The sequence below is a fragment of the Thermobia domestica genome, chromosome 10, assembly GCF_964235325.1.
Source record: "Thermobia domestica chromosome 10, izTheDome1.hap1.1, whole genome shotgun sequence".
In the NCBI taxonomy this organism is placed as follows: Eukaryota; Metazoa; Arthropoda; class Insecta; order Zygentoma; family Lepismatidae; genus Thermobia; species Thermobia domestica.
In genome coordinates this window covers 75735372-75752767 of record NC_137463.1, presented here as the reverse complement: position 1 = coordinate 75752767, position 17396 = coordinate 75735372, and the positions used below count along the sequence as shown (strand labels likewise).

The 17396-nt window shown below is 38.0% G+C and overlaps 2 protein-coding genes across 2 annotated transcripts; both read right to left on the bottom strand.

The window, feature by feature from the left end:
- Positions 1-2717: 2717 nt before the first annotated feature.
- Positions 2718-3311, bottom strand: LOC145661512 (uncharacterized). The gene has a single exon (XM_081726830.1). It carries the CDS (start codon positions 3309-3311, stop codon positions 2718-2720), a length of 594 nt encoding a protein of 197 aa, XP_081582956.1.
- A 160-nt stretch (positions 3312-3471) lies between these two features.
- Positions 3472-4701, bottom strand: LOC145661511 (zinc finger MYM-type protein 1-like). The gene has a single exon (XM_081726829.1). It carries the CDS (start codon positions 4699-4701, stop codon positions 3472-3474), a length of 1230 nt encoding a protein of 409 aa, XP_081582955.1.
- Between the last annotated feature and the right edge of the window lie 12695 nt (positions 4702-17396).

Genomic DNA, 17396 nt, shown 5'->3' with positions numbered 1-17396 from the left:
GCAGATTCATTTGTGATCTATTAGTGTGCATTTACACAATGTCGAAGCCGCGCGTATTCCAGTTCCTTACGAAAATGTAATGATTTACAGGTAAAGTGCGTTGCATGTTAATTAGTTTTTCATATACAGTACAGTTATTTTGTTCCCTTGATTTTACTTAAAAATGAGTGTTTTGGTTAATTCGAATTTTCGATAATTCGAATTTTTTTCGTGTCCCCTTGGACTTCACTGTATATCATTTCAGGGGAAGTGAACACGAGGAAAGAAGTAACAGCGGATTTTAGTTTAGCATAGGAAGTCATTGAAAAACAGAATGTGATGTGCGCAAACGAAAAAAAAAAAGTAACTTGTTATAAGGTTTGAAGATATCATTAACAGACCATTTATTTCAACAGATCGACTATTTCTTACGCGTATCTGAAGTGTTTAGTTGCGAAGTCTCAATTGGTGCTGACTGATTACGGCTACATAAAAATTTATTTCTCATTGAAATGAAATTAAATTAAATCTTCGAGTTTTACGTCTCACGCATATGTCGGTGAGGCTAAAGGAGACGGTGATGATTAGTAATGAATGAAATGGTGGAATGAAGAAAGTGGGAGGAAACGGGAGAACCCCGAAAAAACCCACGTACACGGTGTTTGTCCACCACAAAGTTCATTTGACAGGGGCTGGGATCGAACCCGGAACCCAAAGCACCAGAGGTGAACGCTCTACCATTTTTTTAACTTCCTATTTTTTTTTCTATTTTAACCACTTCTCAGGACTTCTAGACACGACAGGGACACGAACACACAAAGATCGAGGACAGTTAAAATTCCACCCTTGCTCTTCAGAGGGACTCGAGCCCTCAATGGGCTTCAAACGCCTCAGACCGCTCGGCTACACCCACCGGCTACCATTGAGCCACCGCGGCCCCTTTGTTTTTTTTTATTGAGTTTCATTACTAAACTTCACTTCAATCCCCATAACTTCTCCTCGTGTGTATTTCCACCTGATTCTTTTTTTCATTCAGGCATAGTTGATCATTCTGTAAATAGTGTCCAAGTTCGCCAGTGGGCCAGTGGGCCAGGTGACCACTTCTTACGAGGGCAAAGCAGACTTTGTTAAATGAACTTCGGGGTCATCCTCCGTGAGGTAGTAGTGTAGTGTTAATATTACAAACTGGGAGAGCACAATAGGCAGAAATAGTGGAGAAAAGCGTCTTAAAGATTCCGACTCGCGCATATATGATACGACTTGTAAAGTTATCAATTGACGGCGTGGCAGAGTTAGGTGCAAAGGGTCCAGGGTTGATTTCCCGCTCGAGTCAACATTTTTTTTTTTGTTTTTTGCTTTAACCAATAAAGTAGGCGTAAAATATGCAAGGGGCACTTCGTTACCTTGCTTGATTTTTTAAAAATATTTATACATGGTATATTTTAATATTATATATATATATATAAGTTGTGTTTATTAATTAGTAAGTCAGGCCTGACACTATTTATTTAATGTAAGTATAGTGTAAGATACAATTTTACTATATTTATAATACGTAAATTATAGAGAATTATCCCAATCATTTATATATACTCATTTTTTAAAAAGATTTAGTCTCAGTTAGTTAGATCGAATATTACTCTCGCGCTCACTTGATCATAGACCTGGTTGAGAGGCTAGGTTTTTTTTTTTTTTTTTTTTTTTTTTTAAAGATTTCTCTTTGGAGCTTGCTTTTCCAGTAATTTTTCATTGCTGTAGAAGTTTACAGAACCGATGCTAATTTAAATTTTTTCTTCAGTTTTTCTGTCCCCGGCAAAACACATAAAAAGGCGGATTTTTAAATGGCTTTCGCTGTTTCAGCTAGGGAGGCCTGTAGAGTAGAGGTCTATACTGGTGGCTGTGCAGTCCGAAGGGAATTAGCGAGTGAGCTTTTTCCCGGGAGTTTGTCCTTTAGAGTAGTTACTGGATGTTCAGTGGATATGTTAGTCCTTCACTTTCAGTCCCGCTAGAGAATGTGGTCTCTGGCCATAACTTAGGTGAATTCTCGAGATAGGAGTAGAAATTAAAGCATAAAGTAGAAGTTTTGAGCTCTTCGTCAGAATAATGGTTTAAATGGGCTCTAGTTCAATGGTTAGAGAGAGTGAAAAGTAATTTGCTCTTGGTGTGCTCTTTCTAGAGAGAGAGAGAGAGAGAGAGAGAGAGAGAGAGAATGAACCCAGGACACTTATTTTTTGAACTCTCCAGATGCTGGAGGTTTTTCCCATGAAATTTTGAACCCAGATTGCAATTTGGGTTCGATTTCTGTACAGTCAGGCAATGGTGAGCAGAGGCGGCCTTAGTAATATGCGGGGCCACGGGCGGGGGGGGGGTTCGGTAGGCGAAGCCCCCCGAAGCCAGGAAACATAGGTGAAATTTTTGAGGGGGTAAGGGGTTCTTATGGCATGGGGGTCGATATAACTTACGACATTAATTATTCGGAAACATTTTACATGCATGCAAAATCAACAAACTAGAACACATAATAAAACTATCACTGACTTACGAAGCAGCTGCTTTGACGGTCACAGGCGGAAGTCCACTTTTCTGGCCTTTCGCTGTGCAAAATCGTTGATAAGGTCCTCGTAGTCCATTGTTGAGGCAACTTCCTTTTCGATGGACAAAATAGCTAAACCGCACAATCTGCTTTGCGACATTGTTGATCGTAGATAGTTTTTGGTAAGTTTCAACTTCGAAAAGCTTCATTCCGCGCTGGAAACTGTCACAGGAATTGTCAACATAATTCTGTATGCAATAACGATGTTGGGAAATGAATCTCGAATGGGCCAAAAGTACTGAAAACACTCTTGGGCGGTATTGATGTTATCAGGAAGCATTTCTCGAAAAATCTTCAATTCTGCACACAAGTCAATTCCGTCCAAATCGTGTGAATCTTCTGCGCGTAACATGTTGTCCAAATCCATGCAGCACTTTAACAAATAATCGTCGTTCAATGACCGCAAACCCTTCAAGTTGTATAGAAATCCAAAGATTGAAACATACTCTTCCAGTTGTTCGAATCTTTTTTCCATTGAGGTAAGTGCTTGATCCACTATCCATAAGAAATATCCTGTTCTGAAGGACTCCTCCGGCGAAGATGTTTCTTCGTCGTTACCCTCATAATCGAATTGTTTTTTCTTGCATCTGACTCTTCGTTCCTTGAATTTCTGAGCTACGTTCATTTCGGACGCAATTTCCTTTGCTGTGATCATAGCATCGGAGAATCCGGTTTCCCGGTACTTTCTCAAGAAAGTAACAAGGCCTTTGATTTGCTGTATTGCCACATCGAGCTGCATGTCAGCTGATTGCAAAGTTTTGCTGACAGCATTCACAGCAAATAAAATGTCATATCACATGATTAAGCTCAGAATAAACTCGAAGCTTTCGAGCTCATAATTTGAAAGACATTCGGCTTCACTTTTTACTAGCCTGATCATTGGCGGTATCTGCGACAGTCTACAGTGCCTCCCTGACTTCTTTCGTCTGATAACGCAGCGCTTTCACACTTTCCAGGCGGCACTCCCACCGCGTTTCTGAAAGTGATTTTGTAGTCATGAAAGGCACGGTTTCTTCCAAAATTTTCCACCTTTCAGCCGAGTCAGAAAAGCATTTATATATTCTCTGTATGACAACAAAAAACGTCACTGCTTGGGAGTTGCATTTAGCCATGTCTCCTAAAACAAGGTTCAAATTATGGCAGCCACACGGAGTGTAAAATGCTCGACTGTTCATGCGAAGAATATGCGCTTGAACTCCTTGGTGTTTTCCCTTCATGTTCGGACCATTGTCGTACCCCTGGCCACGACAATCGGCGATGTCCAGACCGAGGTTCGCCAGTGCGGCAAGAAGAACTTCAGACAACCTCTTTCCTGTTGCGTTGTCCACATCCAGAAATTTGATGAAGTGCTCCACCACCTTCACTTCCGGATCTGATACGTCCACAAAACGCAATATTAGGGACATCTGCTCTTTGTGACCAACATCAGGCGTGCAGTCAAGGATGACGGCAAAATATTTGACAAGTTTCACTTTATCAATAATTTTCCCCTTTACTTCTGACGCCATCAGGTCGATAAGCTCGTTTTGGATCCTATGCCCGAGGTAATGGTCGTGAGCCTCGTCGTTCTTAATTCGGCGGAGATGTTCTAGCATGGTTGGATCGAATTTGGCCAGCATCTCAACTAAGCCTAAAAACTGACCATTGTTCGGCGCATAAAGTTTCTCCGTTCTCCCACGAAATGTGCTGTTGTTTTCGGCAAGGTACTGTACAATCGCTAGAATTCTTGTTAACACTGCGCGCCAATGCAGCTTTTCTTTTCTAATTCGTTCTATCATTATGTCATCTATTGCGCTACCATTGGACATTCTCCGAGCTGATTCCAACCACGCTGTCATGCACTTAACGTGATTTACAAAAACTTCGTGGTGCTGAAGTTTATCGCCAAGATGCTTCCAGTCGCAGCAGTCTTCGTTTGCTAACTGGCCTCTAGTAGCTGTCGTGCCAAACAACTTACAAGGAAAGCAAAATACTCTGTCTCTGATCTTCGAATAACTTAGCCATCGCCTATCCACTGTTTTTCCGTTCGGCATCCTCCGTGTAAAGAAATTGTTCGAGAAATGTTTGTTACCTTCGTCCTTTGGGTATTCACAGTCACTTAGCCTGATTGGTCCCTTCTCCACTAACATGTCACGCACTTCACTGTTAATATGTTTCCAATTACCTGGATCGTATATGTTCTCGAGCAGTGTGCTCGTTGTTTGAAGAGTGTCAGAAGTATGCAGAGGAATGGTCGCGCTTTCACAGGAGAGGTCACTTTCTGGGTCTGTTGCAACAACGTTACCCCAGAGAATTGCACCAAGTTTTCATTGTTGCTTGTGGGACAACAGGGCGTAGAAACAGTTTTGTTGCCGGCTAGTTTGTTTTCTTCGTCGGACGCAAAACTTGGTATCACAACCTGGTCTGTCGCATCACACTGGTCGCTCACAGTCACAGACAAATCATCATCCGTGTTCAAGTTTTTGGTGTTGATCCGCTGATTTTACCGCTACAACAAACTTGTCCAAAGACCCTTTTTGCTTCTGAATGAAATCGTGTTTATATTTCCGTTTCGTGGCTTTCGGAGCCCCACTTTCGTATTTACGGAATTTGTCTCTGTCTCTGCCACTCATGATGGTCACTTATTCTTTGTCCAATAAACGAATAATCGGAAGACACTCACGCACTAATCATAATATTACGTATCCACATCTCACTACGACTGCACGGTCCGAATTCCGAGGCCAAACTGAAGTGCTACACAAGGCGTGGAATAGGAGCTATTTCTTGGAAGCGATGACTCAGAGGTGTCCGTAGCAACAGGACCACTCTTCTGACCCAAAAGCAACAAACAACATGACTTCTCACTCTATTTCGACAACAAAGAAAAGTTGAGGTAAGGCCATTTAGAGTCACTGCATGCTATTAGCGTCGCCTTGTTTGCTGACCCATTGCTAATCCGAAACTCAAGGGCGTAATTATTACGGTACTTTAAAACCAAAAATATCATGCTAAACGCTTTCATAGTAATGGTGTAGATTTCGGGAATTTAATGCTTCTAAAAGTAAAATATTGAGTAAGAAGTTCTGGTTTATGAAAACTGGTTTCCGAAGAAATCCACCACACCGTATTATTGGACAAAGTATTCACTTAACTCTAAACTACGGTACATTAGAATGTTGCACAGGCCCCGCATATTTGAGCTGACTGTGACAAGAGAATATCCTATCGCGGGGCCTGGGGCGGATGCCCCAGTCGCCACCCCCAAAGGCCGCCTCTGTGGTGAGACCTGGCTGGTGTTTCTATTTTCACACTGCGACTTTCGTGTTTGAAAGTATTAGAGTGTGTGGTTTACCTTTTAACCTAAAATCTTAAATGAAGACGTAATATAATAGCTGAGCCATGAGTGGCGGTTTCTACTCCTAATTCCCTAAGTTTACCAATCCTTTAAGGTTTTAGTTAGTTTCATATCTGGGTTTCTCTGCGTGTTGAGAGTCCAAACCAGGTGTAGGCCAGACTGTTACTGTGATGAAGTTTAACAGTCTTCGAAAGCAAGGAATATGGACCCTAGAGTAGAGAAAGCATTAGTTTCCATATTACTGCAGTCCCCAAAGAAATCTTAGAGATAATTTATTGTTTAAATTTAGAGATATTTAAATTAGAGACTGTCTCCTTTAACTCTCACGATGAGTTCTTTAGGAAGCCGAGCAAGATATTAAAGTAGTCTTTCAAGGGCAAAGTAACGTCCTTTGAATCTATAAATTACAAGTAATTCACCTTACCTAAATTAGAGAAAATTTAATTATAATAAACTAGTTATCCACCATAAATTCCTTGAGTTTTTATTTTAACTCAATCGTATTTAGAACCTGTTACCTAGACGATAGTGAGCGTACGATTTATTTCTTGAGGAGTTTATTTCTTTTGTTGTAAGTTAAAAATGGCAGACCCAATAGTTTGAGTTTTATGATAAAGAATCTTGATTAGATTCATAATTTTATTTATATAGATACCAAACTGATTATTATTATTATTTAATAATTTTTACATTACATATATTAATTCATCATATGTTTATAATGCATACAATAGAAATGTTGAAATCAGTTCAAATCTTTCAATGTTCCATGTTAACAAATAATAAAATGTATCCAATTCCGCGTTATATATTGATATCATGAGTTATATTATGGTTAACACAGTCCTTGTGTAAAAAATATTCTTGTCGCTTCGTGTCTATATCTGTGAACAAGTGTGCGAATTACAAGGAGGATGAGGCAGAAATTCCCTTTGGTAATACTGGATGTATCCATAACCAGCGGCGTCGCTTTAGACTTCGCTTGGAGGGGGCAAGAGCACCACCGACATAAGACTTCCACGTTTTGTACTAATATATTGGTAGGCAATCGATTAAAGTATATTTATTCCTCAAACTCTTGAGGGGAAATTGCCCCCTCCTGCTCCCCTCATTGATTCTTCTGGCTACAACTGTCATAGTTTGAAATGCTATTGTCGTCTGAAGCACAATCCATCCCCCTCTTCCAAAAGTCCGGTCTATTCACACACTGTTCACAGATATACACACGAAGCGTCAAGTACATTTTTTTACACAACGACTGTGCTAACCATAATATAACCCGTGGCATCAATATACAACGCGGAATAGGTTACATTTTATTGCTAGTTAACATGGAATATTCAAAGTTTTACAACTGATTTGATCATTTCTATTATTTTATGTATTATAAACATATGATGAATTAATATTTTACTTGTAGTTAAAATTGCTACTTTATTGGTAAAATAAAAAAAGTGATTTGAGTGAGAATTGATCCTGAGACCCTTTGCACGTGAATCATAAGTGCTCCTCACTCTGCTACGCCGTCACTTGAGAATTTTACGCGTCGTATCATATATGCAGCGAGTCGGAAACTTTAAGACGCTTTTTGTCCCCTATTTCTGGCTATTGCACTCTACTAGTTTGTAATATTAACACTTTAAACGTGCACTACTACCTCGCGAAAGATGGCTCCGAAGTTCACTTACCAAAGTCTGCTTTCTCCTCGTAAGAAGAGACTTAAAATACTAATAATGTCCTTAAGAGCCGGCGGGAGTCAAGTGACCTTGACAAATCGAAGATATCGCAGTGCAAAGTGTTTCCTTATTTTGGCAACAGATGGGGTTGTCGCTGAAATGCCGTCAAAGCAAATGCACCCGTCCTTTTCCTTCGTTTTCCCCTGCATGTGGTCAAAGTTGGACAGCGTAGGAGGGGGATGGTTACGGCTGTATGTGTCTCTGACGTTTTTTTTTCTGCCTATGTTTTAACAAGGCGAGTAGAAAACACATTTTGCGTCTGTCCATTACAACCACCACAACACGACAAGAGTTTTGTTTCTTCAGTTGCACAGCAACCCTGCTCGCATATTTTTCATCCACGGCAAAACGCCGGATAATATGAAAGGGGCCCAAACCGGATCCGGCAAACAGCCGGAACCGGATCCGGCAAATCGCCGGATAATGTGAAAGAGGCATAAATGGGACAGAAGAGTGAAATTCTTTTCTTTTGGCTAAAAGAGAAACAGAACTGAAGAAACAAATAAATAAGAGGGACCAACATGATATCAGCCGTCAGCTCCCTGTCAGAGAGCCACTCAAATATCTACAACGGTCACAAACATACCATAGAGAATTAAAGCACTTGTCGCCTGTCTCTTTCTCAAAGGATTCTACCTATGGTAAATAACAGAATAGTGCGGGAAGAATCTGTTATAAAATGAAGAACCATGCCAATATTAAACACACACACACACACACACACACACACACACACGGGAGAGTCGATATTCTAATTTATTTAGAGCCTTCGTGGTTTAAAAAAAAAACTTGGAATTGAAAGGCAGAAAACCCAGACAAAGATTTGAAATGTATTGACAATGTGAATTATTTTTTTAGTGGAGTCCATTTCCTTATTTTCTTTTCAAAATATAACCACCAGATTTACCCTCTCTCTCGCCTTCACATTCGAATGGTCCTGGGTTCGATACCAGTTGCTGACCATCCTGAGTTTTTCCTATTATAACAGGAAAAAGCCGCAATGTTACATTCAGCCTTGGGGGCCGGCTTAGAAGGACAGGAGGGAGCACATGCTCTGCTTGATGTTGGTTTTTATTGGGGGAAATAGACCACTTCATTAACAATAGAATTAAAAGATGTGTCACTCATGTCCAAAATTATTGTCGCATGTCTATAAATATGTTATTGTAGGAATATAATTTGATAACGAATTCACCCGGTATTTCTTATAATGTTAGTATGCGTACAATCGGCAAAGACATGTATGTGGCAAATTTCATGTCAAAAGAGCAGTAAATAAGAACAATAAAACGAAAACAAAACTTTCGTGTCCATTTAGCAACATTTTATTTTACTCATTCTAATCTTCGTATTTATAATTACTGTATTTTCCTATGAAATTTACCACATATATTTCCCGATTGTACACATAGTATCAGTATTAAAAGTCTCCTGCAAAATCATTATTACATGATATTTTTACAAGAAGACAGTTATAGAAATGCGACAATCATTTTAGACATGAGTGTACAAGGATGTAACAGGTGTTTGTTTCAAACATTAAATAAGTGTTCGTATAAATTGAACTTATTTCCTGACGTCATAGAACTAAGAACTGTTGCAGAGCGATGTAAGTCCGGTGACAATACAATATTCCATTCTTACTTTCATACTTTGCAATATATCTATTTATTTTAAAAGCAAATTTTAATATGTTTTTATTTTCAACTTCCTTATCCTAAAATAAATACTAGCCTTTAACCAGCCCTGGTATCCCTGGTTGCATATCACTTTAGGATTTGGAAAAGGTGTCCAACGAATTAAAAAAAATGATAAGACACCTTTTAAAAACATTCTTTTGTTAATAAATTCGCACTAAAAAGTTAAAAATAATTTTGTTTATGCAAGACTAAATAAAAAGAATGGAGTGCGTCATTTTAAGAATTTATAAAGTAACTGTAAGCCTATATGAGAGCGCATCCCTTTTTTTTTTTTTTTAGTCACGCATAAACATTTTTTTAAACTTTTAAGTGCGACTTGATTAATGAAAGAATATCTTTAAAATGTTTATTATTATCTTTTTTTATTATTGTTAATGTTTGCGTCCTTGGCATAGGGTGTTTATTTTGGTAAGGTACCGTATGGTACGTTTCTATACTACTAGAGAATATAAAAATTTAGTTTCCTATGCGTTACTACATACATTAAAAAACATTTTTTTAAAAGATTATTACCGAATATTACTACCGCTCCGCTAATAAGAGGGAGACAGATTGAGGATACCAAACACCCCTACCGTTGATTGAGAAATATTTAGGTGTCGACACTGATGAGCAACATCTACATATGAATTTGAATGTTTTATGGGCTTTAGACAATTGATTCAGACCGGGAAACATGGGGGACAGAATGTTGGAAGCAAGTAATCCAGTCCCTAGTTTGAATGCCTGGAATGAGTAAGGACTCTTCCCCCCTTGGTAAAACCTGCCGAAATTGGAAGCAATATCAAAGAAGCACTGCTTCGAAAAAAGAGGGAGCAAACATGCATAAATAGTCAGAGTCGGATTTAGGTTTAGTGGGGCCCCAAGCTGTTGAAGGTAATGGGGTCCTTTATGTGTCCAGATGAACATACGCACCCTACATAAAGCAATGAAGAAACTAGAGATAATTTAGGAAGCAGACTGGTAGAAGGAGCCCTATTAATTACACGAACGTAGGCTACACAGCAGGAAGCACTGTTGCTACGTATATATAAATTTTATTTTATTCTTTTAAATTTTCTTATATTTTAGAAATCCAATTTTTCTTTAGATTTTGGGGCCCCCAAGAGAGCGGGGCCCTAAGCTATAGCTCGTTTCGCTTACACGTAACTCCGGCACTGTAAATAGTATATATATACAGGCGCGGATCCAAGGGTGGCTATAGAGGCTATAGCCCCCCCCCCTTGACGCTCAGGTATACACTGGATAAAATGGGCTTCAATCCTGTTTACTCTGGATAAAGAGGCAAACTATGGTTTACCTCCTCCCTTGATCATATCCTGGATCCGCCACTATATATATATATATATATATATATATATATATATATATATATATATATATATATATATATATATATATATGTACATGTATGTATGTATATAAATGTATGTGTCTAGTATGTTGTACGATGGAAGCTGATGAAAGAGCTTTATACCATATTATTCTTGATTTTTTGACAGGTAAACAAAGAATATTTCGGGAATTAATCTATCCTAAAGATTATAATAATGTATCTTATTTTTTCTCTTGCATGTATATTCTTAGCCTGCAGGAAGTTTTCATTTCTTTCTTGGAATAGATAAACGAAGACTTTGGTTTGGCTTCTCCTTCACAAATTTTTGTCGAAAGGTTGACTTTATCGCTACAAACACAAATTACTTCTTCTCACAGAAACCATCTACAAACACACTGTACTGCTGAAACAGAAACCATCAACCAAAGAGGTCATAAATTTTGCCGTTCCTCGTGTTTGAAGTTCCTGTTCTTCACAATGATTTCCTTCCTCCCGCCCCTGTTAAGATGTTCAAAGTAGATTTTCAAAAGGACTGGCTCCCGCTGAGAAGGAAAGGGGGATGAGGAATGACTATAGTGCCATCTAGCAGTTATACGGCCAAGTACGTGAACACGAAAAAATCTCATTTCTGATTTCTGTAGATTCAATTATGAAGGATATAATTTCTCATCGATTGTGAAATGGATGTCTTTGGAAACAGCGAAAAAATAGTACAGTAGCGCACAAATACAAAGATTGTACTCCATTCTCAAAAAAGTCCGGAGTTTTTAGCTCTTTTCCTTACTGTAAAAAAACAGAAGACTTTTCCGTCTGATTTTGATCATTTTCTTATGGGAATTTGGATTATAATTATCTGTATTTATAAGAAGAAAATATCACGCACAGCGTTCAAATTGCACCTTTAAAATGAGATGCATCATATTTAGTGCGCTACTGAGACATTTTTGCGAAAGAACGAAATGAAACTGTGATTTGCCTAAAAAATGGTTGAGATCCCATGTTAAATTGAACACCAATATTCCGGCCGCTGTGGCGCACTCCTTCTCCCTCTTAAACAAGTAACGTGCAATTATGAATATAAGCTCTAGAAATTGCTCAATGCGACTGGGAGAGTACTTTTGTGGATTTATCTCAAGTGATACTTGATAATTGGCATAATTTATATCGAACTATTTACAATTTGGGCAAAACTATAACAGCATAGTTATATGCAAACTAAAGACAAAGAAAATAATCGACTTATGTATAATTAATTGGTAGTTTACTTTTAAAGAAATTTACAGAAATGGAGATATTGGTGAAATGTTCAAATTTTATGCGAAAAAATCTCGGCTTCTCGATATCAAAATGTAGAAAAAAATGAAATGAAATCTTTGAGTTTTACGTCCCACGGTTATGCCGGTTAGGCTAAAGGAGACGGTGATGATGAGTAATGAATGAAATGGTGGAATGAAGAAAGTGGGAGGAAACGGGAGAACCCCGAGAAACCCCACGCACACGGTATTTCTCCACCACAAAGTTCACTTGGCGGAGACTGGAATCGAACCCGGGACCGCAAGCACCAGAGGTGAACGCTCTACCACTGAGCCACCGCGGCCCATCTTAAAATGTAGAGTCGGCTTCTCGATATTAAAATGTAGGACCTAATGCAGAGTCGTTTTGACGCGTGATTAGTATCATACTAAAGATTTCGACTAACGTATGTTTCCTGCAGTAGTCAGGCCTTTAGTATGATACTAATTATACGTCAAAACGATTCTGCATGAGGCGATGGCTTTTCCCCTAAATGCTTTAAATATTTTTTGATTTCCTTTTGATTTTTAAGGCTTTTTAGTAGTATTTTGGTGCCTTCCATTTCAATTCAGGCAGACCATGTACCATCACCATCTCAGATATTGTTGAAACTTTTTTTTATAGCAACTGGACATGTTTTTAAGAGACCCATATTTTTTTTGTTTTGTTGAAAAAAATTTTCCCGCGAAGTAATGGGCCATCAAAGACGGGGAGTACAATTTATGAATTGTAGAAGACATGGAAAATGGTCAACTTTGGAGCCTCACCATTCGGCCATGGAGACAGGTAGAGTTATAATTCTTGTTGTGGTATGTACATAGGGATATAAATAAACTATATTTTATTATAGTTTGGTTTGTGCATGCGTATCTTTTTGTACATAAATTAACAAATGAACGTCAATTTATCTGAAAAGTCGAAGTTTGCGAATTTTTTTCGAGCACTTCCGGTTCGAATTTTAAAATTCTGTTTTCGCGGTTGGTAAGACCTAGCTACCCGCTTTCCGAAAAAATTTTTCTATCGCTTCTGTGTGCAATCGTTTTGTCGCAAAAAATTCGAGAAATTGTAAAATTTTCAAAAATCGCCATTTTTGGGCGCCATTTTCTCGAAAACACCATCTTTTAAAATTCTGAAATTTTGTCAGATGGTTCAACTTTACATGAATAACAAACACACCAAATACCATTCTCGACCAATGCTTCATGAATTAACTGCAGCCTTTTAAAGTTAGCGAAGTTTCGTTAACTTTGATGTCACAGTTAGCAACACTGGAAACAATAAAAGTGCAATGATTTGATGATGTTTGTGGTTCATATTCATTAAATGAAGAATAAAAAGTTTTCTTGACTGTTTTGTTCATTATTTTGATCAAGAAGGCTCTCTGAAATAGTAAAATGGGCCTCCCCTACTCCTTCGTTTTCTTAAACCGAAATAATCTGAGGTGGAAATTACGATTACGAAACACACAAATTTTAAATTTACTTGAAATGGCCATCCAATAATTCTGATGATCTACAAAAAGCCTGAACTATTACCTCAGTGATGATTTGGAATGCTCCAGACAAAGTCTCAATTAAGTGCGATGTCATTACAGTGATCGAAAAAGGACATAAAGTTAAAAAAAATCGAAACGTTTTCTTACGCGTTCCAAAGAAATTTACTGACTTTTTAAACAGAACAATCCCAACATAAGAATGCGTCACTCGGAATTTTACAGTATTCGACTAGTGGGTCAGTCCGCAACCTGCGAGGGAAGTGTGTATCTGTGTGTGTGTATTGTGCAAATTTTAAGTTAGCTGCTACTGCGTTGCTACAAATCAAAGGTGCAGCCTGTATTGAAGCTGTCATGAGTGACCTATTTCCTTTAGTAGTATGATCCGTAAAAAATGACAACTGTCTTCTTCAAGAATGTGGTGAATGTCCTGGAGTGGAAGGAATAAGTGTGGAGTCTTTAATTATTGATCCTGATGAAAATGAAAGTGGTTACGTATGCCATATGGGAGAATAATGATCTTGTTACAAAAAAAAAAAAAAAAAAAAAAAAAAAAAAAAAAAAACTGTGCCACTTTCTGTTTTCGTATCGTACATTGCTGGTTTAACTGTAAGAATTGTAATTCATGACTACATCAAGAAAATCTAAAGAGAATTAATTGCTACCGAAAAGCACCGTATAAAATTTCAAGATACAAATTCTATTTTACTTCATTTGGACTTCGCTGAAAACTGGACTGTTATTCTGCAAAGTGAAATTCAGAGTTATCACCGGAATATGAAACAACTGACATTTTTGTTGTAATAAACGACGATAAAACACACGATTCGGCTCATGTACTCACAGCCATAAACAAGATTCTAAAAATACTCGAAGAAAAGCGAAAATATATTTTATAGAAAATGGTTTGAATACGTGAAAATAAGTGTCTACAATTTCCCAAACCGTGTCAGTGATTTCTGATAATGAGGCATTCCACTTTAAAAAAAGCTTTCAGATGTTCGAGATGCAGAATGGTCCGATAAAGCAACGTTTTTGCAGTGAAACCGGCCATGCTAGGGTCTGTGCGACGGTATTGAGGGGGGGAGGTGTAAAGAATGTGGCAACGGACCTTAAGCAAAAACAGATATACAGTATTAAAACCGCAGAAGAAAAAAAAATGAAATGAAATTTTTAAGTTTTACGTCCCACGCTTCTGCCGGTTAGGCTAAAGAACACGGTGATTATGAGAAACGAATGAAATGGTGGAATGCAGAAAGTGGGAGGAAACGGGATAACTCCGAGAAAACCCACGAACACGGTGTTTGTCCACCACAAAGCCCACACGGCGCGAGCTGGGATCGAACCAGGGACCCCAAGCACCAGAGGTGAACGCTCTACCACTGAGCCACCGCGCCCCAACTAAAACCGCAGAATTCGTGAGTATAGTGCAAGTACAAACTCCGGGTATTACTCTCGTTTTGTTGCCTGGAACTGAATTCGACGACTTCCGGAAGAAAAAAAGGGAAAGTATGCGACCGGTAACTGGTACTCAACGAAGTCATTTTTGGCTTTCGGAAAATGGCGAAATTTTTATGGCAGTAATGGGTCACCATGTTTTAACTTCAAGCTTCCCCCAAAATCGAACTTCTGCAATTCAAAGTGTAGATTTAAGAAATCTACAAAAAGGAATTTTTGTTACATACATATATGCATGATAACCAGTGGTGGGTAGCAGAAATATTATGAATAAATCATGAATTACGTGAAGTTGAAGTGCTGTTTATGATTCTACATGGACCTTCAGCATTTGTGACTATCGACAATGTGCTACGCAGGGGCGGATCCAGGACAGACTTCTGGAAGGGGGAGGGGGTAATACTGCTACTTAGAGGTACTTTTAAGAGCTCCAAACTCTGAGATCGGTTTTATTTATATATAAAATAAAACAGTTTCTTCCCCCTAGATCCACTCCTGTACGAGTTGTGAGTGAGCCAACACCTATTGGAGCACCTGCACGGTTACATGCTGTTAGCGAAGAAGACACCAAGCAAGCAAATGATTGGTCCACGTAAAAATAATAATAATAAAAATAAAAATCAGTGAAATTTTGTTTCCGACGACCATTTTAAGTAACTGAACTTGAAATTTGTGCGTTTCGTAATCGTAATTTCCACCTCAGATTATTTCGGTTTAAGAAAACGGAGGAGTAGGGGGAGGCTCATTTTACTATTTCAGAGAGCCTTCTTGATCAAAATAATGAAAAAAACAGTCAAGAAAACCTTCTATTCTTCATTTAATGAATGTGAACCACAAACATCATCAAATCATTGCACTTTTATTGTTCCCAGTGTTGCTAACTGTGACATCAAAGTTAACGAAACTTCGCTAACTTTAAAAGGCTGCAGTTAATTCATGAAGCATTGGTCGAGAATGGTATTTGGTGTGTTTATTATTCATGTAAAGTTGAACCATCTGACAAAATTTCAGAATTTTAAAAGATGGTGTTTTTGAGAAAATGGCGCCCAAAAATGGCGATTTTTGAAAATTTTACAATTTCTCGAATTTTTTGCGACAAAACGATTTCACACAGAAGCGATAGAAAATTTTTTTCGGAAAGCGGGTAGCTAGGTCTTACCAACCGCGAAAACAGAATTTTAAAATTCGAACCGGAAGTGCTCGAAAAAAATTCGCAAACTTCGACTTTTCAGATAAATTGACGTTCATTTGTTAATTTATGTACAAAAAGATACGCATGCACAAACCAAACTATAATAAAATATAGTTTATTTATATCCCTATGTACATACCACAACAAGAATTATAACTCTACCTGTCTCCATAGCCGAATGGTGAGGCTCCGAAGTTGACCATTTTCCATGACTTCTACAATTCATAAATTGTACTCCCCGTCTTTGATGGCCCACTACTTCGCGGGAAAATTTTTTTCGACAAAACAAAAAAATATGGGTCTCTTAAAAACATGTCTAGTTGTTATAAAAAAAGTTTCAACAATATCTGAGATGGTGATGGTACAATTTTATATTTTTTTGCCTGAGTTGAAATGGAAGGCACCTTTTAAAGTATTTCTAATGAGAAAGCAATCAGATTTGGTTATTTTCTCCCGTAATGCACCATGCAGATACTTTTTATTTTGTGTATAGCGCAATTAGACTTCTGCAATTTCAATTACTAGTTACATATAATCGGCATTATCAATAGACTCACTGCAAATCTGTCTTGCACTTCATTCACCAACTGAGCATGACCTTCCATTTATGATCTTGTATACGCGACATTATTATACTTCCCTGATGATTAGTTGTTATACAATTATTATTAGATAGCACTCTCTTATGTAATAATCTCAATGACAGTCAGTTCTTTCGAAAGGAAATGAGTATTTTTAACATTTCTTTCCTTTGATTTTTTAAAATTTATTATTATATTTCGTCTGAAGTAATGCATTAGGAAAATATTTTTTTATCTACTCTCATTGGGAACTGAATCCGAGACCTCTAGACTTATAATGCCTTATGCAGAGTCGTTTTGACGTATTATTAGTGTCATACTAAATGCCTGACAACTGCAGGAAACATATGTTAGTCGACCTTTTTAATGTGGCACTAATCACGCTACAAAACAACTCTCCATAAGGACCATAGTAGCGTAGATTATTTAGTAGTCGAGCGAAGCACTTTTCAGAGAAACTCTCAACTGTTTAAACTTCCTCTCACACTACTATATATCAAAGTTATTCTGTCATTATTGGCAAGTCAGTTCCATGCTCCACGGTTTTCCGCAAACCTCTTCGTCTTCATGTACGGTTTTTCCATTTTCTGTTTTGATATGGTTCATTAATTGTAGCTCCATCTTTCGCTTAGACCTGCTCACTGACATCATCGTGGAACAGCAAAACAAATAGAGAGGGGAGGTTAAAAAAAAGTTTGG